Source organism: Thunnus maccoyii, chromosome 7 (genome assembly GCF_910596095.1).
Source record: "Thunnus maccoyii chromosome 7, fThuMac1.1, whole genome shotgun sequence".
Taxonomy (NCBI): Eukaryota; Metazoa; Chordata; class Actinopteri; order Scombriformes; family Scombridae; genus Thunnus; species Thunnus maccoyii.
The window spans coordinates 10357501-10381802 of NC_056539.1; the positions used below are offsets into that span (position 1 = coordinate 10357501).

The 24302-nt window shown below is 41.1% G+C and overlaps 1 protein-coding gene across 2 annotated transcripts; it reads right to left on the reverse strand.

The window, feature by feature from the left end:
• Positions 1 to 20346: 20346 nt before the first annotated feature.
• On the reverse strand, positions 20347 to 24169 carry mmachc (metabolism of cobalamin associated C). 2 transcript variants are annotated; one of them, XM_042416597.1, is made up of 5 exons: positions 23995 to 24169; positions 23558 to 23755; positions 22362 to 22514; positions 22053 to 22226; positions 20347 to 21447 (listed from the first exon to the last, which is right to left on the reverse strand). In XM_042416597.1, the coding sequence occupies exons 1-5, from the start codon at positions 24082 to 24084 to the stop codon at positions 21265 to 21267; spliced, it is 798 nt and encodes a 265-aa protein (XP_042272531.1). In that variant the 5' UTR covers positions 24085 to 24169; the 3' UTR covers positions 20347 to 21264. The 2 variants fall into 2 exon arrangements, with proteins under 2 accessions (XP_042272531.1, XP_042272530.1); XM_042416596.1 differs by having other exon boundaries at positions 22053 to 22229.
• Between the last annotated feature and the right edge of the window lie 133 nt (positions 24170 to 24302).

Below are 24302 nucleotides of genomic sequence, written 5' to 3' on the forward strand. Positions count from 1 at the left end.
CTCTGGAGTGGTGGTAGTGTGTGTGTTCATGTATGCGTGACTGTGAGCGTGTTTAAGTGGGGCAGAGTGATCACGGAGCATCTCTGTGAGCAGCACGGACGAGTGATTCATGAGCCCAGACTGATCCAAACCCTTCCTCCTCCATCCTGCTATGCTTCCGCCCCATCCGTCATGGGACGGATGCGCGGTTAGAGATGATAAACGACAAACTCTGGATAGAGGTGGGGTGGAGAAAGAGCAGGGTTGCCATCAGAAGCGGGAATTCATCCTGACTGATGTACTTAGCAGCTTTATTGAAAGACTGATTGATAGTCAGGCTTTTGTTCGTTTTCTGAGCTGAGTGGCTCTAAATGCCTCCGATAAATAGGCCTGGTTAAATGATAACTCTCCAGAGGGCTTGACAAAGTGTGTGTGTCAGTGTGTGTGTGTGTTTGTGCATACACGCGTGCATGTTTACGGTTATATCTGGCTTGGTTTATGATCGTGACAGTATATCGTTATATGGACGCAGAGGAGTGACAACACGTTTTTTTTTCCCAAAAGGAGGGTAATTTGTAATCAAAATCTGTCACACTGAAGCCTGCTGAAGAGCATCTTCACTGACACAAACATCCTCCCTCACTCAATCACAGGAATCCGCTCACTATCACTCTATCTTACACACACACATAGGCTCGGCTACATGCACAATAAATCTCAAGGGCACAGCTAAAGTCAGAGCCGCAGGCCCAAGAACATTAACACTCCTGTTTTGGTCTCTCTTACTATGCATCACTACATCCTCTCGTCCTCCCCTCCATCCACAATCCGACACTGTCATTAGCTTTCACACAATGCGGGCACACACTCAGACATACACACTTGGACCTATAATTTATCTGTTAAATCTTTAGGCTGTCATTATCAGATCATTTGTTCAAAGGGAACCTCAGAGGTGTACAGGCTTTAAAGGACCTGCAGATTCCTGGTGTCAATCCTTCTTACGTTACATCACGTTCAGAAATAACATCTGACCTACAAGAGCACAACCTCACAGCTACATACCTGAACGTATCCTTAAACACAATGCTTCCTATTTGGTACGAGCAGTTATTCTCGGGCTGATTTTGCCTGACGGAATGGCAGCTTTACACCATCGACAAATATAGAGCTGTTTAGCAGACAGAAAATGTCAGTCCTTTACCAGCAGTGGGTCAGAGGACAGGGGGAGTCAGTGAGTGTGCGAAAAAGGATGAGAAGTCTTGTTTGTGTGTGTGTGTGTGTGTCGGCCATTATCCCGGTATTAAGTCTTCACAGGACAGAACACAGGACAGAGTAAAAATATCACTGATCTAAGAGGAGGAGGGCTTGTGTGCATGTGTGTGTTCGTGCACATACATGTAGGAGGTGTGAGAGGGTGAAGTCAGCTGGGAAGGGGGTAGAAGTTTGACAGAGAGATATTTGCAGCCCCTGGATGCAGCATGCATATACACGTTTGCCAGTTAATAAGGACACGTGTGTGTGAATTTCGGCTGATTTACATCAATAGTCAGCCGATTGGATTAGAGAAGTCACTGCAGCTATCGTACGTGCCTGCTGGAAGAACATTTTGTGGCTGAGGAGTTCAAATAAATCGACATTTTGTTGCTCAGAAAATCATTGCCATGGGCAGTGTTCTGGATGTGACTGTCATAAGCAAGTGATGAATAAGAGGGAGGGGCCGCTTTGTAACTTCTCCCCTCCTCTCATCATCTCTTGACACATGTGCGTGAGTGTGTGTGCGTGTGTGTGTGTGTGTGTGTGTGGTACATACACAGATTACTAGAAAACATCAATAGCCTGCTGATTAGCGTTCAGAGATGCTGTGTTGGTTCGCTGTTAGAGCTGCAGATTGCAGATGTCCTCAAAGGAGACAGAACCACAGAGACCGAACAGTCCCCACTGTATGTGTTTGTGTGTGAGTGCATGTGTGTGTGTGTGTGTGTGTGTGTGTGTTTGTCCAATATGGGATTTCTGATATTGATATAGATTCAGATAAACCTCCTGATATATGTTATTTTCTTTGTCATCTCTTTTAGAGTTTCCTTTAGTTTTGTACATCATGCATCATAAGCAATAAAGAACTTAAGGATGAAGAATGGATAAAAAGTAGTTTTCTAAGACTTTACTTGTAAATACTGAAAAAGTGGCTTGAATTCTTGTGCTGTAATAGAACAGGAATTCTTATGTGAATAAAAAACTACTCAGTTAAGTATTGTAAGAATTTTTATAGCAGACCACAAATACTAGAAATCTTTTAATTGTCTCAAAAGACTTTTCTTTAACACATAAATAAGTGCTAATAGTGAATGAGTCCTGAGTCAAATGTATTAATTTCAGGTGTTAACAGTATCTGTAGGCCTATCAATTCATCAACTTAAAGTTACAATACTTAAGATTTTTATGAAATCAAACCTTAGATACCATTTTTTCAGTAATAGCCTTTCAATGTATTTACATTCAGTGATTACTTCTCTCTATAGTTGTCTTCATTGTTAGTGGTGGAGTCCGCCATTCAAATCGCCCACTTAAGCACGAAGGATTCAAATGAAATGATGCACACACATAATCCAGCACAATTTTATCTCATTGATAAATTTTCACTGACTTTTTGATTAAATTAACTCAAGCATATTTTGTTGCGTTGCTGATACACCAGCAGCTCCTTGCTGTATTTCTGACAAAGTAGCTGTTACAAAGTGTTGTATTAAACCTCACTTGCTGTTACCACAGTAACAAATCAACCAGGACTGAAATCTTAAGGATAACAACTACAAGTCAAGTAGTGTCGGTTGATATAATAGCCAGCAGGGCTAAGTGTGCGTCTGTGCATTTTGCTGCAGTAGCCTGCTGGCACCGTGTGAGCAATCTCAGAGAAATTCTCTACACTCTGAGTGCTCAAGAGAAACTGAACACTCTCATAAACTCCAGTAATCTTTGAGCTTGGCATCGTCCAGTTCTATAAATCGATTTCCTATATACTAGACACGGCCTGTCTGTCATGTGTGGCTCCACGTTACTTAAAGATTTGACTCTGCACATCCAACACACACACCACAAAAACACACTCATACACACAAGGTGGGTGCTAGGATTGGTTTGGGAGCTTAGAGCAGGAAGCAGAGGCTCACAGATGACTTTAATAAATGCACACATGAATGTTTTCTCTCCCCCTCTCTCGCCTGACAACTTTTCTTTCCCCGCTTTATCTGTCCTCACACTCCGCTCCCACCTGCTCGGCTCACAGCGCTCCACCCTTCCACTTTCTCTTTCTTTCCGTTCCCCCCTCCCTTCATTTCAGCTGTGCTGCCAACTGCTTCGCCGCTCCTCTCACTCCACTGGCAAAGAGCTGGCTCTAATCCCTCACACGGCCCCTCGAAACTCTGCCTGTTCTTTGTGCTGCTGCTGGACCTCACAGCTTTGGAGAGACAAGAAGAATTGCAGACAGACAGACAGACAGACAGACAGAAATGGCAAATGTATACACTACTATGAACACACAAGCCCAGAAGAACAACTGCAGTGCGAGAGACAAAACATTTGTGTTCACACTATTACTACTGTGTGTTTGTGTGCGTGTGCGTGTTTGTGTGGGTGTGTGCATGTGCAGTCTGATCCCGTTATTTCTCTAAGGGTGATGTTAGAGCGTGAGCATGAAGCACAGAGACCATCTAATGCAATAAGTCAATAATACATCCCATCATTGCACACACACAGACACACACTCACACACACACACACACTCACACTCACACAGCATAAAACAGCCTTCCAGGGGTAAAGATGAGCATTTTCTTTTGGAACCAGTTCAAGTCTGTACATCCTCTGTACTCTCTCATGACAGCAAGGCTGCAGTGGACAAACTTGTAGTTGAGATCATGCTCTCATTTATACATCATGCATCATCCATCATGTCTTATTTATCCAAGGAGCTTAAAATCACATGTCTGGAATATTCAAATAGAATTAGGAGAGGTGAAAAGTCAAAACTCAACAACTGTTTATGCATCACTTTCAGCGTGACCCCACTTTGAGAGCTTATGCACACACACACACACACACACACACACACACACACACACATGCACACACATACACACACACACACACACACACACACACACACACACACACTTTATAGCATAAAAGCCTTTCTGTAGATGACATTGTGTAGGAGCAGAGGAGAGTGTGGCTGTCAGCAGGATTCCCTCTGCTTGCTTGCCCTTGAATGGCGTTAAGAGGAGCCTACAGAAAGAAGAGATGAGCAGAGACTCACTAGATGGTTGTACCATAAAGGACAACACAATCAGTAGATGGTCATTATAGAGGAGCCATTGTCAAACTTAAAGCTACAGTATGTAAGTTTTTACTTATATTTTTTTTTAGTTGAAATATGCTCCAGAGTATATTGTAATGTGGAGAGGTGTTAAGACTTCAGTGACACAGACTCATTGAACAGCTGGGCAGCAGTACAAAGATATCCCCTTCTCACGTGTCAGCGAGAATTGAAATTGTTTCAACTTGAGCAAAAAATTTGCGCATATCCTGGGGCTTTAATAATTTGCTTCATAACCGTACAGAGACAAGGTGGAAAGTAAAGAGACTGGAGGGAAATAACAGAAAGAACCAGAGTTTCTGGTGAGTTCAGTCAGAAGTTGAATTGAACACAAACACACAGAAACACTTCCACAGACACGGTCGGTGCGTCTGTTGCTAGCTAACGTCCAGCTAACGTACAGTTGGTACATTGGCTGTGTGGGGTCAATAAAGACAAACAGGTCAGTGGGAGTGTGACCACTGGACTGTTAGCCAGCACTAGTTTGATTTCCAGAACTTGCATATTGTAGCTTTTAAGGGAAATTCCTGTCTTTTTCAACTTGGGTCTTATTCTCATAATTGTGGACATTCTCAGCAATGGGTCATGCTAACTTAGCCACCTCCATTGTAGAGATTCGGTAGATGTGAGTCTGACAAAACAAGGGTCCAACAAAACTTGAATTTTACATAAATCATGTCAAATGCTTGTCTGTGAGTTAAAACGAAAGTAAACACAGAAAGTAGCCCCTTAGCTATTGTAGCTAACTGTATTTACTAACGCCCAAACAGCCAGCTATCCAAGCAAATGGTAGCTTGGCGAGTGATCCATTAGTCAGAATGGCCACAATTATGAGAGTCAGGTTAAAAATACTGGAAATTTCCTTTAACATGGGCCATCTTACAAAAGAAATAGTGCTCAGACTTAAGAAGTTTTGGAAAGATAATTTCTTATCTTTCAGGGGTGAAAGACTTATAGTGGACTGTATAGGTGGAACAGGCCAGACAGTGTAGGTAGCTGTATTAAAAAGGAGAAAATAGTCATTGTCAGACTAGATGTCCGTCCTAGAAAAGTCAACATAGTATGATTAAAACTTGAAGTGAAGACAGTATTTATATTCCTATATTTATTTGCTAAAAAAAACTCTGCAAACGAGCCAGAACTAGTCATAGTTCTTGTTCATGCTTTACGCTGAAGTTCTGACTGTGGTTTAAAAAGTTCTGACTGAAGTTTTGGACGTGGGAGATTTCAGTAAAACAGTAACGTATGTGAAAAGTGACGATCAAGCGCCTTTTCCAACATGCCCAGAATGTGACTCGCAGATAGAGACGGAGAGAGAGACGCAGAGGTCAGAGGTCACAAGAGGGTTAGAAACAGATGTTTTGTAATTACATGAACATGACACACTTTCTATACATTAAAAACACATACAATGTGCACTCACACAGACAAACAAGGACAAACACCACAGTGAGCAGCAACGCACCTGAGGGTCTCTGACCTATATAGTTCCTACAGACACACACACACACGCACGCACACGTACACGCACATTCATTCTGTTAACAATCACTGGCCTAATGATGTTGGTTGTCTGACTTACAGTAGCTCTCCTCTTTCTAGTCTCTCATCTTTGGCTTTAAGCACTCACACACACACAAACACACACACACACAAACACACACACACACACACACAAACACACACACACATTAAACACACTGAGACTATTATTGTATGAATCTATACAGAACTTGCTTGTGTATGACTAGCGGTTCTGGCTATTTAAAACTGCAGTAACTTATATTAAGTAACGTTTTATCTTTTACTATAATTAAAACAATAGACTGATGTTTAACGAACGGCTGTGGTTTCATTCTTTCTGAAATGTGCCTCCTGTGGGTCTTTTCTGTGTTCCAATGTATTACAGTGATGTGAAAAAATACACCAACTATGTCAGCACAATGTGCGGATGGAGGGAGGGACGGAGGGCAGAGAGGTGATTGATTTAGCCTCTGCACCAATGCCCTGGCACTGGAGATGGGATGGAGGGAAGGAGAGGTGGGAGGGAAAGAGAAGAGAGGTATGTAACGCTGCTGCACCTGCAACCTCACTCAAACCTTGTCAACCCTAAACTACAATTCAACTCTTTCCTTTTTGTGTCTTTTTCTGTCTTTCAACCTCTCTAATTCCCTTTGTCAGTTCTCTCTGCCTCCTCCGTGGCGCCAGTTTTTCTCCCCTCTCTTGTTTGCTCTTCTGTTTTTTTCATTCTGCCTCTCTCTCCGTATTTGTCTTGTCTTCTGCTCTCCCTTACTTTACCTCCCTCCCTTATCTCCTCTCGTCTTTTTGGCAGGAACAGCAGTTTTATTATCCAAGCTCACCTCTGCCAGGATGGGTCAGATACTGCAGTGGAGCCTTCTTCACTTGGCACTTAATGTCAAGAGAGAGAGGGAGAGAGAGAAAACACAGCTGAGGGAGGTAGAGAGGCAAGAGGGGAGTGTATCCATGTACCACACATACTTTAGGTGAGAAGGTTCAGCACGGCAGCCTGGCCAATGTTGTAAAAGCTGTGTGTTTATGCATGTAAAGTAGGTGTGTGTGCAGTGTTTGCTGCAGCTCCACTTGGTAATAGTGGTGCGTCACTGTGGCTGATGGCTTTCTGAGGAGGGATGGTAGACCAGATATGGCATGCCGATGCCAGAATGCCAGGCCTGGTCTCTGCTGCCAGCGCCGAGGAGCCTCAATCGATCCTGACAGCTCAGTGTGTCACCAGGTCACGCTGACACACTGAGGCAGAAAAACAAGGATAAGGAAATGTCTCAATAGGACAAAATTTGCTCTTCTCCTTTTACCATTTGTAACAGGAATTAGTAAATATAGTAAGACTCTAATTTGATGCACGGAGTGTCTCCAGTTTGAACAAATCCTGTGTACACTCATAGTAGTCCCATAGCATGAATTTATTTTGTTTTGTTTTTTTACTACAGCTACCAAGCTTAAGCCTTCTTCTTCGGACAGACAATTGACAGAGTGTGACTGTCTGCCTCGGCTTGTTTAGGAATTCCTTTCATGCAGTTCCTGCATTCAATTCAGACTTTACTAGCATCAACAGCTATAAAAAAATGACTCCATTATTTTATTGGCTAAATAGATGACAATTGTGAAACATTTTTCCAGAAATATTTACCCTCCTCTAACTGTTGTGTTTGTTTAAAATGGACCAAAATCTAGCAAACACACCATCAGTATGACAAAATTACAAACAAGTTATTATAACATGAGAAATTTAGTTGTACATCATAACTGATGAGTTTAGAGAGTAGAGGAAACTGAAATGAAGTGTCCTTTTATCTTAATCCAAACTCAACTCTTTTGGTAAAGTGCACAGTTCACTTAATTAATTTGTTTGCATTTCATCAACACACAGTTTTTAGTCATCCACGCACTCCTTCTATGATTTATCACTGCACATAAACATATTTCAACCTCAACTTAAAGTTAAAATCAAAATTCAAGATAAAGTTCATCTTAATGTTAAATAACAAGACTATATAGTCTACAGCCATGCTAGCAGCTCTGTGAGGCTGTACTTACTAACATGCTGATGTTGAGCAGGTGTAATGTTTACCATGGTTGACATCTGTTGTACTTTGCACAAAACACAAAGTCCAGCTGAGGCTGATGGGAATTTCACTAATTATTACCTGATGATGTCATTAAGGGGATCAGGAGATCAGCAAAGTGATTACAAGTCATCCTGAGGGAGATATGAATGTCTGTACCAAAGTTCATGGCAATCTATGCAGTTGTCGAAACGTTTGACTGAAAACACAAATAGCACCAGAGGAGATATGGAGGAAATCACTGAAGTTATCAAGATACATCATTTAGGAACCATGAATGTTGGTACAAAATGTGGTGGCGGTCAATCAAGTACAATGAGATGTTTTACAGGATAAGTGACAACTTCAACCTGCTGGTGGCGCTAAAGGGAAAGTCAGGGGATCACAAAAGTCTTGATTCATCCTCTGGGGACCATGAATGTCAAAACAAAATCTCATGGCAATACATCCAATAGGTGTTGAGATGTTTCAGACATCCATAGAGCTATGTTGCCAGTATGGCTACAAATGAAACATCAAGTTAAATTTAGGGGCTAATTCTTAATTTCTACTGTACTATATAGGCAAACATTGTTGTTTTTTCCCAAATCCAAAATTGTGTGATGAATCCTTATGTGGAATATTTGAAACCTGCAACTATGAGGTTGACTCACAGTGGGCATGGGCACTGGGCATGGTTTTTCAAGAATACATAAAAAGACATGCAATAGACAAAAATCCCCAGTGTGTATGATGTATCAAACAAGAGATTTATGCGAATCATTTCACCTCCTCTCAGAGCAATGGCAGATACATCAGCAAAGTGTACTGACTTGTGAAACAACATGATGAAAAACAATACAGTAGCTACTGTTTTTGTACCAAGTTTGACTTAAAAAATTCTGGACAAATGTCCCCAGCAGACGTTTGGCTTTCTGACCTCGCCCTGCTGACCTGCTGACCAGCCATCTGATGGCAGATCTCCCTGCAGGACTGAACCTTTGAACCTGAACACAAACCGCGGTGAGGCCGGAGTCACGCAGTGACTGTGAGGTTATTTAGAAGACCTATATATCAGCATTTCCACCCCTGCTTTGGACAGACAGAGGGATAAAATGAGAGTGGGACAGGGAGAGGAGGATGAGAGGAAACAAATTGATGTGAAAGAAAACAGAGAAACCACATCTCACTCAGCCAAAACTGTGTCACGGTGAGTGCCATCTTCCATTCAAGTATAGGCTCAGCTCAGATCCGACACTTGACAAGAGCATCATTTTCCAGGTTTGATTGTGATACAGCTATAAAAGCGACAAAAACCTGAGCCCCAAAAATCTTCGGAACACTTCCCGCTCGCTTCCTTTTACATTCAGCAGGTTGTCAGAGGAATAGCGTGAATCTGTGCTGAGAGGCATGAGAAGGTGAACCAGCCTCAGATTAAACCTCAGAATAGCAGCTCAGTGTTCCTGTAATAGAGCTCGTCTTCCTCTGAGAGTAACAGCTCATTACCACAGGACTGCCCCCAAGGACCCCCCCCCCCCCCTCCCCTCTCCCACCATCACCAGCACCTCACCCCTCTCAACATGACCTCACCCCTGAGATGGAGCCCCCACATCATGACGCATATCTACGTAAATCCAACCCACCGCCCACCCCTATAAGCTGTTAATGTTTGTACGTAATGTTCGTAACTCCTCGTCTCCTTCTACTATTGTACTTTACCTTCCTCTCCTGTGTCATTCATTTTGCCCTTATGTCAAACATGTGACCCATCTTTCCTTTCTCTGAACCCCCTGCAACCACCACACACACACACACACACACACACACACACACTCCCCTCCAACGCCCTCTGTTCCCCTCTGTCCCCTCGCAGTGTGGCTCTCGTCGACACCTTTCCTGATTTGGACTTTTTTTGATGAGAATTCCCCACCTCAATCTCTTCTGTTTCCCTACTTAACCCTCCCAAGGGCTTCCCAGATCTGCTCTGACTGACACGCACACACACACTCTCACAGACGAAAACACACAAAAATGACTTGATCATGCCCGCACAGCACATGAGCACACACGCACACACGCACACACACACACACTTTGCTTCGTTGTAGCCTTAATGAGGTCTCATCATGTCTTTTACTCCCTCTCCTCCTCCTCTCTGCTTTCTCCTTTTCTCTTCGTCAAGTGTCATAATTTTCATTCTGGTGCTCTACTGAGGTGTCAAATTAAAACATTAGCTGAGGCAAGTAATTGAACTCCGTTTGAAATCTAGATCAACATAATAAACCGCTCTCTTGTCAGACACAGACTCGTCAAAGACAAACGCAAACAAACTCTGTGAAGTCATCACTCCATGAATACAAAGCACTGTATTATTCTCTACTTTGCTCCAGCATGTGTGTGTCGTGATGTGAGAAAGTAAGAAGAAAGAGGGAGAGTGTGAGTTTTTTGTGCATATGTGTGGAAGAGAAGTCCTGGATTTGAAGTAGACGGTCTCATCATGAAGGACAGAGCCTGGACGTGGAAGAGGAAGCCTAATTGTGAAGCAGAGGGTCTCATGATTATGCGTCTCTCTTCATGAAAAGCTTTACAGCCAGCAAGGGTCACTTGTTCAACCTGAAGAAAATGTAAAGCATTTACGCTTACCTCACATTTTCACCAAAACACAAATAAAGGATATATTCTCATATGCCCTTTCTCATAAAACTGCTGGCTCAGCACTTTGCACGGCTGGTTATAGTAGCTGTGTTTGTGTGTGATGGATGGCCTCTTGATCCTATTCCAGGTAGATGTGTAGTCTGACTCATCTCAGGAGACACTGAATGCAGCCGAGTAGAAACCCACTCAGATGAAATACACACTGAAGCTCCACACACAGCTGAGCAGGCGCAGCTGATGGCTTTGAGACGGACAACACAGTGGTGTGTGTGTACATTGTTCTGCGCTTCTGTCAGCTCTAGAAATTTGACAATTGAGTAACTGGTGCAATACTCCTTATGTAAAGTTTCCTCTCTCACCAGCACATGTCCTGTCTCAGGAGAATAGCTGCTCTAACTCTAGCCAATTTCCCCCTCTGTCCAGGTCTGTTGTGATCTTTATTGCTTCCCAAAAGAACACAAAGAGCAGATTACTCTGTCTCTCACTGTTATCCGCCTTGTACTTACCAATCTCTAACAATCTCCCTGAAGAAATAAACACATTTCCACCCCAGTAGCATGGTGTAAACCTGGATCTGTGACTTAAAAACCAACTAAGAGGCTATTATTACACAATTTCCCCATTATGTTATGGGGCAAAAACTATAAAAATCAGAAATTGACATCCATTTCAGAGCTGAGCTGGTTTTGATTTTTTTTCTTGTTTAATTGACTATAGGAGAGGAAAAGAGGGCAAAGAAAAAAAGAGTTTGTAAGAAGCAGGGTCAGATATTATACTGGAGGCTGCAGCTAAAAACAGTAATTTTTGGATCAATACAAGAGAGATGAAGATAAAAGATGAGAATAGAGGGAGAGAAGAAAGAGAGATGCAATTCTGTGTTTCCTCTCCTCCACACGGGCCTCCCTCTCTTCACTAAGATGCTTTGCTATCGATCTGACATGACATAGTCTGTGCATGTGCGTGCATGTTGGAGCATGTGTGTGTGTGTGTGTGTGTGTGTGTGTGTATGTGTGTGTGTGTGTGTGTGTGTGTGTATGTGAGAGCAGAAGCTTGTAGCTCTCGACAAGCCTGACTTAGCCCGAACCAATTGTGTATGTTTGTGTGTGTGTAAATGTAAAAAACCCTCTCAGCCTCGTTTGCAGCGTTTGCAGTGAAGAACTTTTTGTAAACTCCAACAACAAAATCTGACAGCTTCAGACTGAGATGTTCAAGCTTAACAACAAGCAAGCTTGTTTCTCTCTAAAAAGCTGTTTTTAGTCTACGCTGACATTTCTCAGTAACAATGTACTCTTATGTCTCTTTGGCTGGGTCCAAGGAAAAAATTAGAAGCACACATTACTGGTTGTTGATGGAAGAATATGCTTTTGCTCTTATCTTTCATCTGTCTTCTTCAGCTGATGCTTACAAAAAGTGTCTCCATCAAAAGATTCTCACTCAGAGGTCCCTTGCAAGGTTGGATATTAAGCTATTAGAATATATAAAAAAAAACTCAGTGATTCATCTTAAGTCACTCTTTAAACGTGGCTTGTTGGCCTTTTATAAAAAGGAGATGAGTTCTTTTCCTTCACTCTGAACGATAAGAGAGAGATAACTCACGACTGTAGGCTAAAGTGCTAATGGATTTAGCACAGTGAGTGCCATCACAGGAGAGAGCATTTGCATGCTGGAGCGAGATTTGTAAGAAAAAACTCATCATATATCCTACACACACACACACACACACACACACACACACACACACACACACACACACACACACACACACACACACACACACATACATGTATGCACACACATTCTCAGTCTGATCAGTTATATGCATCAAATTGGCACCAAAACAAATCAGATTAAAACAGATCTGCACCTGAAATGTATCAGTAAAAGATATTTTATCGTGTCTTGTTGTTTCATCATGTTGTTTTGATTTGTTTTTAATCTTGTCACACTGTTTTTTGTTCCATTTTTAGAATAATGGATCATATCCAGTCTTTATTATCTGAATTTAAAGCAGTAATAACACTATCTGGTCACTTAGCTAGCAGTATTAAGCTATAAACACAACATTATCATGATCACCTTATAAAGTCATTGTGGCGAACATGTTAGGGTTAGGGTTAGTAAGCATGCTCCTATTTACACATCCAGCAAACACGGAGCAACATTAGCATTCATTTGTCACCCAAGATTTAACTCCAATACTCACTCTCTCTTTTTAGCAAGTTTAATGAAAGCAGTGAGACTGAACCAAAACTGTGGACTGTAAAACCAGAACAATAAACAGAAGGATGCTAAAACTATCTTTGATCCATCGTTAATAGAAAAATATTGATCAGTGAAGCTCTAAAAAATTCTAACAGGAAATCTTTCTCAATGGATGGGCAGAATATAAATTGCAGGAATAAAACAACACTGACTAAACCTGTATTTTACTAGCACAAATCTGTGTCTTTTTAAAGCTGATATGCTGTAACTATCATATCAAAGCCATCTGTAATTTAAATGCTCACACTGGTAACTATTTTGTAAGGCCTGCCAGCTAAATGTAGGAGTAGGGCAGAGTGGTTTCTTTGTGTTGTGTCAGATTCAAGTGCTCTCAGAGGTGCTCTCCAGCTGCGTTCAGCACCAGCACTCTATTTATAAAAAAGTGCATTGAGGCGTGGGAGGAGAGCATAATGTTGTGTCAATATTACAGATGGCATAAACCACAGTAGTGTGTTACTCAAGTGAGGAGAAAGGAGATGTCTGTGTGTGTAGCTACACACAGACACACACACAGAGTGGCCTGGCCTATAATCGTCCCTATTTAAAATGCTAATTTCCTCTCTCCCGCAGGTGCCTCACTGTGTTTGAAACTAAATTGCTCATCATAGCAGGTCAATCTGAGCCTAATGAATTCATCTGTTCTCCCATTACACTTACCGATGCTGAATGGTGGACGACAGGTGTGCTGAGTACTCGAGGGTTTGAAAGTAAAACCTGCAGGCTCTTCTTAAATCCTCAGTGTGTGGAGATGGATTCGCACATCAGCCCGTGAATATTTTAGTATTTGGCTTGAATGAGGCTTTGACCTTTAACCATCTCCATTACAAGGGATATTTTACTCAGTGGTGCTCTCTTGCTCGGTGACACTAAACTACCAGTAAGACCAAGGCAGCCTCATAATAACCCACCCAGCCCCCCCACAACAGCCCGTTTCTGACTTTTAGGTTAAACACTGAAAGAAGGCAGCACTTACTTCATTTGAGTGGATTTATAACTTTGGGCTGCACATAAATTATTGACTTATTAAAACTGGATGACAGCCATACAATGCAGAGGAAGTATTGCTTCCAGGATGGAGATAATTTACATAAAAATACATCAACATGCACTGAGAGACATATACAAAGTACCTTATTTAGTGTATGTGGCATTTTCTAAGCCTGCAGAGCACTGGAGTGGTGCTATGTTGTAACATACACACAATACCACATAAAGCAATAGGCCTGTAAGTAATTCTCCATCCTGATTCTTTGGTTTATATCAAGGCTATTGTTGATATGAGTGGTCAAATCAGCACAGGGCAATTTAAAGAATAAGGTTTTCTATATTTTTCTTATTGTCAACAAATCTCATGTGCAAAGTCAAACCAACAATTAACTCATCCTACTTACAAGGATTATGTGTGTATCCAAAGTCTGAGATGTTTTCAGTCTCAGGAGAGTAATTCTGTGTATGGCAGACGCCACTGCGCATGCTTGGCAACACAATTCTGTTTACAGAGCTTTGTTAGCTTGTTTTGCTACATATCACAATCTCTTGACTTTATACATAAGTTATTTACAATGTACAATGTAGTCAAGAGGTTGTGATATGTAGTACAACAAGCAATGGTGTCTGCTGTACAAGGAACCAATCTCCGGAGACTGAAAATGTGATATTAATCTTTGGAGCTGTTTTGAAACAAGCTAATCTGCCCAAACTCCTCATGGTGAAGGAACATGTCAGCAAGTGCAGCAGTGTGGCCCACTGATGTGTTTTTAATAGTTGTTGGACAACAATGGAGATCTACAGCACAGAGGATAAGATGTAACAGGCTTCGGATACACACACAATACTTGTAAGTGGATCAATTCATTGTTGGTTTTGCTCTGCACATGAGATTAGTTGACAATAAGAATAATATAGAAAATCATAAGCCATATCTTTTAAAGTCATATAATGTAAGTGGAAAAAGTCTGCTAACTAACTACATTGTCAAACAAGCCTTTCCAACTATGTCTTGGAGCCCACATACACTCACACACCCCACAGAGAGCAATCACAGGTAATGATGACTGAGAGTGAGCATAATTTTCTTCCATAGCCCAGCAACACGACACAACAAACCAGTCTCTCTGGGGGGGCTGGAGAGAGACGTGAAGAGGAGAAGTGAGAGGGATGAAGACAGAAGACAAACAGCGAGGGAGGGAGGTGAGGAAGAGGAGGAGGCCACAGGAGGACTGGCAGAAAAAACGCCAGTAAGTGACCAAACATTTTCCACATCTTTCTCTGTTATTTACAGAAATACATTAAGGACAAAACAAAGAGGGAGGATGTAAATGACAGCCAAAGTGAGTAAGGGGCTAATCTGCTATAAGTGGAAGATTTAGAGTTCATCGGCAGCTGTGATGTAATACTTAATGCACAGCTATAAATTAGCTCATGGCACCACGTGGGCCCAGCAGCATACTGTACCAGGCATGAGAGGGATGGAGCTAAATGCAGTCATTCACTAAAGAGCAGAATGGAGCGAGACAGCCCCTCCTCTCTCTATAGCCGCTTTAAGTGCACTTTAGTATTTTCCTCACTGTAAACAAACAATAAATCAGCTCTATTGTGAGTGCACTTGCACATGGCGTTTCAATAAACCTTATTTCTTGCATGCATGTGTGGTTTTGGTGCAGCTTTATTTCCCAGAGTCACCTTTCTTACTTCTCTGCTGTGTGCAGTTCAGAAGTATATAAATTCAGTAATAAACTTTTTAAAAGATTGATTTAATGGTCTAATTAAATAATTACATGCACTCACACAGCTAAGAGAATATAATTGTGCCCATTGGGTAAAATAAGATCTACTAGTGAAAACATTTGTTAAAAGAAATGGTGAAGCCTTGTCTAATAAGTATTAACAGTTAAGAGTTTGAGCTGTGCTAAAAACACCAGTCAACAAACCTTTAATGTGGACACAGAGCCATTTTTGCCTGATTCTAAAGAAGGAGAAACAGAAAAAGGTATATAGTTTGTGACAGCTGAAGCTGTGCAAAGAGTTTTAATGGTCTCCCTGCTGTAGATCTACATGGTCTTATAGGCTGAAGCTGCTACCTCTCCTCTCTGTTTCAAAGGGTTAAATGTGTCACGTTCTCAGGGGAATGAAGCTCATCTAAAACGGTGGATTATGTAAGGGGAGCCTTAGCTTGGGCTAATCCTCCTCTCCTGTCTGACTGCCACCCTGTTCTTTGATGGTAGGTTTATACTAGAGACGATGGGGTGTCAAGTGAAGTCTGTTGTTCCCCTGAGAGAAGCAAAAATAATGCTGTTGTTTCCTCATCAAAATTGACATACTGTGCTGACACATTTGTGGCCACATACAAACTCCTACAAACACTCTTGTTTATTTTGTTTACATTTAAATTATATGTTAAGTTGCACGAAAGAATCATTGTGACAATTTGAGTAAATCAGTGAGTAAGATTATACACACATGTGGACATCCCAGTAGCTGGCAGGTTGCTCCCAGCATTTTCCACTTCATGAATAACCATGACCACTTGCCCTGTCCGCTGTCGACCGCTCCTCATTAGTTGCCTGCTAATCGCGGGAATAAGAGTCTTGTGTTTGCATGCAGACTCAGTGACAGTTAATGTGCCTTCTTTGTGACAAACTAAATGAGCTGTAGATGTTGGCATGTTCAACGCGTGCTCGTTGCCTGTGAGAGAGAGACAGCAGGAGGAGAAAACAATGAGGATTATGATGACGGGCATTATTCACAAGGGATTCATCTGATTTTGATTTTCATCTATTTATTTAAAACAGGTGTTAGGTGTTTGTGTGTGTGAAGAAAGGAGGGATTTCCAGTTTAATCGCATGCCTGAGTCTGATAATGAGATAACCGGACAGTCCTCTACTCGCTCAGCCCTTCCTCACTCTCTTCAGAGCCCTCTGTCCTTGGATGACTACTCTCTCTCTCTTCCACTGGCCTCCGCAACCTGAGCCAACAACTGATTGGCTGCAGCAGGGAATTCTGAGGCAGAGGACTGGTTAATTATGCTAATCCAAGATACCGATAAGGAGACGGTTTTAAACATTTAAAACCTCTTGAAACACACACACACACACACACAGTGAGGCGGTGTGCTTTAGAGAGAGAGAGACTCTGTGAGAAAATATGAGACTAGTTTGACAGAGGAATCAGTGAGAGGAAGCGCATGAAATAGAGAAAGAGAACAGAGTCATAATTAAGCCTCTTGCCTGTTTCTCAAATCTCCATCTACTGTATGTGTAATATCTGGGAACTGTATTTCAAATTCTAAACTGTATTGTAAATATCAAACTATGATCTTTACTAAACTCTCTGGATGCTGGGCTCCCCCCTCCCCGCCCCCCTCCCACCCTCTAACCAGTGCTCAGTTCCTCCTCTGTTGCTGGTACGCTGCTGGCCTTTCCCCTCTCTTCTTGTTAACTCATGTCTGTGGGCGGATAACACTGCTTCACTGATCCACAACTCATGAAACACCACTCAGATTTTTTTTTTTCTCCCTTTCTTTTTCTCTTCTTTTTCATCTCTGCCCAAAACTGTCTCAGCAGCAGTGGATAATTCTAGCTGTGCACAAACATGTCATTACTGTTTTCGCTTTTTTGGATTATGGGTTTTTAGAGGGCAGCACCCAGCAGATTTTTAACACCGCTCCTCCTAACAGACCGATTCTAAACTCATTTTCTTTTATGATCAGCAACCCTACGCCAGCTTTTATTGGATTTACAGGCTTTGCTGTGGGACTAGTTTCTACACTGTTCAATGCAGCATTTACTAAAACTAAATAATATAGTCTGATACACTGATAGTTTGAGTGTATCTGTAATCTCTTCTGTCTGACTTTACAGGGTGTCTCATGGTCGATCATGCAGAGGAAACAATATATTTCTTATAGTTTATTGCCTTGCAGTGTAATGCTGGTAACCTCCCATGTCCCACATCAGTCAAAGTCCGAAATTGCCTCTGCAGTCCTGCAAAATCACAGGACCCACTCAGCGATGCAGCTCTGGCTGCCAGAACTCGAGCTGCACTGTGGAGACAACTGAGTCCTGCAGGAAAGAGAGGGAGAGAGAGAGGGAGCTATAGATTATCAGGAGCATTTCCCTCCCATCCCACTCACCCTTCTTAGCTGACTCTCCATGTCTTATATTATTTTCTTCATACTTATTATTGCTTCTTGCCTGATGTGCAACCAAAGTGTTTAGTTGATGGATGCCCCGTATTCCCAGCTGCAGGTGCAGCCTTCCTGAACACAACAGCAGATACTCAGAGACCTGCAAACCCTGAGAAATATGAGAGGGTTGCCCTCTCACTCTGCCAGATTTCTCCAAAGAAAATTATCCCTCCAACTTCCCAGAGGCATAAATGCTTGGTCTCAAAACTAACCGAGGAAGAAGGAATCAGCAGAGTGAGGGAAGGATGCAAAGAGAGACAGCAAAGATGAAAGAAACTGCAAGAGGAGCATTATTCTGCTAAAGTTTTCTGTGCCTGCTTGGTTCTTGTTTAGTTTTAAGTGCCAAATTAATTTCCTGTGATAAACGGCTCCAGGATAATGTGCCTCATTACAATACACTCATCTTTTAGTTTTATTATTCTGCTTCTCTGAGCTAAAAAATGCATAATAAGGAACAGCTTTTACATATCAGGCATCCTTAGACGCTTATGGTGGGACTGAGAGTTAACTGCAGAGTTAACTGACTTAGAGACATCTAAAGAGACAAAGTGCGAGAGAGAGAGAGAGAGAGAGAGAGAGGTGGGATAGAGCAACAGAGGAGGGGGATAGAGGAGAGATCGAGTATCTGTGGGAGTATAATTAACTCCATGGTCTGCCTCTCTGCGGGCCTGCGGCACACTCCTCTGAAATGCTGATTCAGTACACAGATAGACAGAATAGCACGGGAGGGTGAGAAGGGGGTGAGGAGAGGGATGCAGTAAGAGAGAGATGGGGTGTTGCAATGTACAGAAAACGTGAAATGAAGCAACGGATGGCTCGTTCAGACAAAAAGTCACACATGAAGAAAGAAAAGAGTTAAATGATGAAGGCAGGAGTGAAATAAAGCTGTTAAATGCAGAATCTGCAGAATCAGAAGTTGACTTTTATCAAGTGCCAAGCTGAACATCTGCAGATGCTTCACAGACAGCAGTGCCTCATTCTGCATGAAGAGGAGAACAGTGACATCTAGAGGTGCAACAATGCACGACGTGAGCTTCACTGAATTTCTGCTGCAGAAGTGCTGATACACTTTGTTCCTGTTCAAGCATTAGAAGAACACACTAAAACCCTCACAGTGGAGTCGCTGAGTGCAGCTGTCCATTGGCTACACTGTGTCGCACTCAGGCATTAATATATGTATGTGTTTGAGAATTTACCTTTATAAAAAGATAATGAAGACATAAACTAAGCAAAGTTAGTGTGTCCTGAGGTCATGGTGTTATGTGGGGTGAGGAGGGGTGAGTCACAGTTGAAAGTAGTCAGTCTGTCACCAGGCTGGGGGGCAGAGGCAGCTCACATCTATAATGCATCAAGCTGAGTGTCAGGTAAACTGGAGACAAGAACAAAACAATGGGACCAATAAATACTGGAGATGGATGGCCGGATAACACAAATACTTTTATTCAGATTGATATGACCAATATTAATTTGTTAAAATATTTTTTTACAATAAAGGTGAATGGAGTTTAATTTGTAGAACGCATTAAAACCAGGAACATTGAATTTAACAGCATCTGGATAATTGCCAGAACGAGCTTTGTGCAGTTTTCATTGGGAGCTGTTCTGCTGAAAGCTGTTGACAGCATGCTCTGCTGATTCTGGAGAGATTGCTGTTTAATTTTTTAAAATGTAGTTTCCACATATCTGAACAAACTCCATGAAAACTGCAGGTCTGCTGCAACTCTGTTCTTTTGAATCAAGGCTGAAGACTTTTCTGTTTGCTGCTGCCTTTTATTAAATCCAATTTGAGGCTTTTGATTCATTTCTTGCACTACAATGTAACTTTTATTCTCATATTTTATATATCTTATATATGTCTTATTCTATTTTAGCTTATTTTCATTTTCTATTCTCTTAACTCTTTAATAACTGTTTTTAAATTGTACTTGAATGTCCTTCTATAACATATTTCTTTTGCACTTTGTCTTAATGTTTTTAATGTTTTATGTAAAGCACTTTGAATTGCCTTGTTGAAATAAATGTGCTACACAAATAAACTCGTCTTGCCTTCAATGCTGTGAGCACAACAAATTAAATTCCATTCACCTTCTTTGTATCGGGGTATCAGAGTGGAGGCAGATGAAGATCTAAAAACCAAAACTATCTGCATGGATAAAATGAGAACATAACTTTTTTTGTGTTTTGCTGAACCAATCCTTTAAAGGTTTCTTCTTTGGCTTAGTGGTCATTGATTCCCTCATTTTGTTTATATGCTACATTTTTGTATTTAGGCTGGGAATATTATTTGGCAGAGTTTGTCATCTGTTAAATTAAATTAAACCGAGTGATACAGTTCTTTATTATTTTTACAACTTCACTATTAAATCAAATAGTTCTCTTTGTGATCACATACCGGTACTTAAAGATACAGATCACAAATTGAGCAGGCTGCAGGCTGGTGAGACTGGCCTTTTTGAAGCACCTTATGTTGATATTGAGTATGAGTATGAATATGAATTCCTGTTACAATTTAAACATCTACAGTCTATGTTTTATGGTAGGATAAGAGCAAATAAGAGTATATAAAGTGCATTCTTCTTCACAATATTGAAGGGCATGATGGAAAAAAAAACAAATACTGAACAAATCCTCTGCTTTGTTAAGGAGGGCAGAGTACTATCTGTTTGTTTTGAGGTGCTTGTAGAGTGCATATTGTTGGAGAGACATACATACATCCTCAAATGTCCAGTTCAATACCATCAATCCTCCACTCTCCAACAACAGGAGGAGTACTGGTACTCTCAAATACAACTGAAATTTGGGTCATTTTTTAAAAAAAATTTCACTCAAACAAGAGTTGCATTCAGCTGCAATAGCTGTACTGTACTAATAAATTCATACAGTACATATGAGTATATTCAGGAAGGTGTAACAGTGAAAGGAGCTGCCTATTATTCAGGCAAATAAAATATAGTATTTTAAAGTTGTGTTAACTTATTCAGAAACATTGTCACATTGCAGCCATACAGCAGCAACTGTTCACATGAGAGTCCTTGAAAAGTATCCCACATGCCATAAAAAGCTTTCACCATAACCGTATGAGCTTAAATTAACATCCCATCTTGGGCCTCAGTTCAGCGAGTCAATCAAGGTCCAATCAAATTTAAATTTAAAGTCTGACAAAGCAGCGGAGGTCGGTGCTCAGAGAGGATGAGCAATACTTCCACGTTGCAGCTGTCCTCTGTCTTTCAGCCATGTCCGTTCATCTGCGTCTGTGTGTCAGAGCTGTGATCAGGTTGATCGTCGTCCCTCGGCAGGAAACCCCAAGTCCTGAGCAAAGCCAACCGCTGGGCGGGTGGAGTGGAAAAGTAGTCTATCTGTTTCTGAGAGTAGGTCTGGACTGGACGGATGATGTCTCTGTAGCTCCGGTCCTGATGATGCAAATCAGAAAGCAGCTTTAATGACACTGATTTGACATAATATGGTCAGAACCATTACTACAGTAACTAAAATAATATAAAAACTATAAAACTGTTACTAACAAACAGAAATTAAACTTTGGTAAAAATGAACCAATACATGTTGTCTACAACTATCTAAATTCTAATAAATATATAGTTTATATATTTTATGGCTGTCAGATTATCACTGTCAATTTGCCAACAAACACAACATTTCTTTGATTAACTGTGATTGATCATATTTAATTAAATAATGACAACAATTATTTTTAAATCAGTTTTTGTTTAAATAAAGGGAATGAATGTACATCCTGTACAGCATCATGTTATGTCCTCGTTTAAGCGACTGTATGACGACACAGTTCTCACTCTTTATTCTCATCTCACCACCTACAGTACACACAACTGAAATCTTCTCAGAGGGGAGCCCAACAAAACCTCCAGCCGATGGGGGTCTCTTATCTAAAGGCCATGTGTCTGGAGGTCTTTGACATGAAACAGTTTGGTTTCCCCAGGTCTCCATTTATTGTGAGTGTGCCACAGGTATTATGACTAACAGTGCTGAGGTCCTGTACCTGCCAGTGAAGGTTGAAAGCCTCCAGCAGTTTTATCCTGCCCTCTCTAGAAGGCACACAGTCAGGAGGAACAGGCTGCACCAGCTCGGAGCCCACCGTCACACCTTCAAACACCAGCAGGGCTCTGATGGCAAACCAGCCTCCAAACCTCGGATGCACACACACTCCCAACATCTTCTGCAGGCCAACAGAGACAAAAGTCAGGTGAGGAGACAAGAAGGGAAAAGTTGCACTGCAATTAACTACCACAACTGCTGAAGTTAAATAAAAAAGCAACCAGTTGAATTCCTCAGGAATGAAAAGCATTACCTTTTGACCCCAGGGATGGTCTGTGACATCAGATTGCTGGTAGTAGAAAGCTGCTCCAGACACATGAGCAGCAGTCTGCGCCAAGAACTTCGGCTTCCTGCTGGGCAGCAGCTCGTAGTCATACCTCACATCCACCTTCTGTCCTGGAAAACACTGCAGGGAAGAGAGAGGAGAGGGAAATATTTAGGTGTCACAAACTAATCATGAAAATAATAGTTGCATTCCCATCTCCAGCTATAATTGGGTGATATGATAATATAAACCATGAGATACTTAAAATGTGTTTGCTGTATATTTTATACCGTGGTATCATGGCTGGATTGACCAACTGTGGAGTCCTGGGACAAAAATATACTATTGAGCCTGTTCCTGCTGTGAGTATATATATATATATATATATATATATATATATGGAAGATGATGATATATATGGAACATAATGTCATTTGTGTAGTCTGTAGTTTTACTTAATGGGCTTTTAGAGGTGACTGGGTGCATATATATATATATATATATGCACCCAGTCACCTCTAAAAGCCCATTAAGTAAAACTACAGACTACACAAATGACATTATCTTCCAAGACCCAGTAAACCCAGTAAAAGTACTACCTGCTGTAGGTTGTTTGTCTAGTAGTTTTAGTAATTACAAAAATAATTCATAATTTAAAAGTATATTTATGAATATGCACCATAGACATTGTTACTTCAAAAGAAATATTCATAGTTTGATTTTATTGAGCATTACTGTTTTTTGTGTTGTTGTTACTCCTTCTTTTCTTATTTTGTTTTTATTTTTATTGTTGAAAAATGTTGAATACAGAATAAGATGCACTTCTTTATTTATATATGCACTGTTTAAGTATGTTTTGCCTGCATCTCATCAATAAAAATATCATTACAAAAAAGAATATGCACCATGTAAGACTGATATGAAAAAATAACTAGACTCCCATCAAGTCATTTGAAATTACATTTCACTTTAATTTCCAGAAAAAGTACTGTACCATAATATAATAGTAATAACAACAGCAATAACAATAATAATAACCTTTATTTATATAGCACACAACTGTGCACCACATGTAACCAGTGTAAGGAGGCAAATAAATTAATATTCAATATATTAATATACAACACACACACACACACACACACACACACACACACACACACAAACACACACACACACCTCACCTGTGAGACAGCAGAGGAGACATAGTGTTTGACACACTGGTCTATGGGGTCACACATTCTCTGGTAGCCTCTCTCCTGCATGAAGGGCAGGAAGGCTTGTTCAAACATGTCAGGAGTGCTGAGCACCACCACAGCCAGGCAGTCATCTGGATAAACCAGACGCAGAGAGGCAGGCAACACAGAGTTGTACCAACCAATCTGTGAACATGTTGGGACAGAGTGTCAGAGAGGCTCCGAGGCAGTAGCAAACAGTGCAGCAAGAAAGGAAAAGTGATTCATTAATATATATAAAACAATACAAAACATGCATTCCTAACTTCTCAGTTCTAGCTGGCAGGCAAACATGTGGATGTGGATGCATTGAGCGGCAGTTCATTGTTCACGTTTTGTAGTCCTTTCTGTTATTACTCATTAAAAAGAAAAACGAGCCACAATACCTTTAGAGGATAAACTTCAAATCCATGCTTTGATACACAGTTCTCCAGCAGTCCTGTTACACTTCCCACATTGTCAGAGGACGCCGCCATTCTTGCATGTCAACGCTGAGCTTTGAATTGTGGGATATGGTGTTCTTTGGCTACAAATTAACAGACTAAGCTAGACTCTTTTGGTTTCTGCAATAATTTATTCTGTCTAAACGACTGTCTATAATAGAATATACCATACAGTGTATTGAGGATGTATTCAACTGACTATTACTGAAATTTTGTGAATGAAACGTAAGAGTAACTAAAAAACTACAACT

Bases quoted from the DNA above. Each gene is read 5' to 3' on its own strand.
- mmachc (XM_042416596.1), bottom strand. From the start codon at position 24,084: ATGGCGGCGTCCTCTGACAATGTGGGAAGTGTAACAGGACTGCTGGAG. The intron at 23,756-23,994 runs GTATTGTGGCTC...ACATGTTCACAG, and splicing joins TTGAAGTTTATCCTCTAAAG to ATTGGTTGGTACAACTCTGT. The intron at 21,448-22,052 runs GTACAGGACCTC...TTGCATCATCAG, and splicing joins CTTTCAACCTTCACTGGCAG to GACCGGAGCTACAGAGACAT.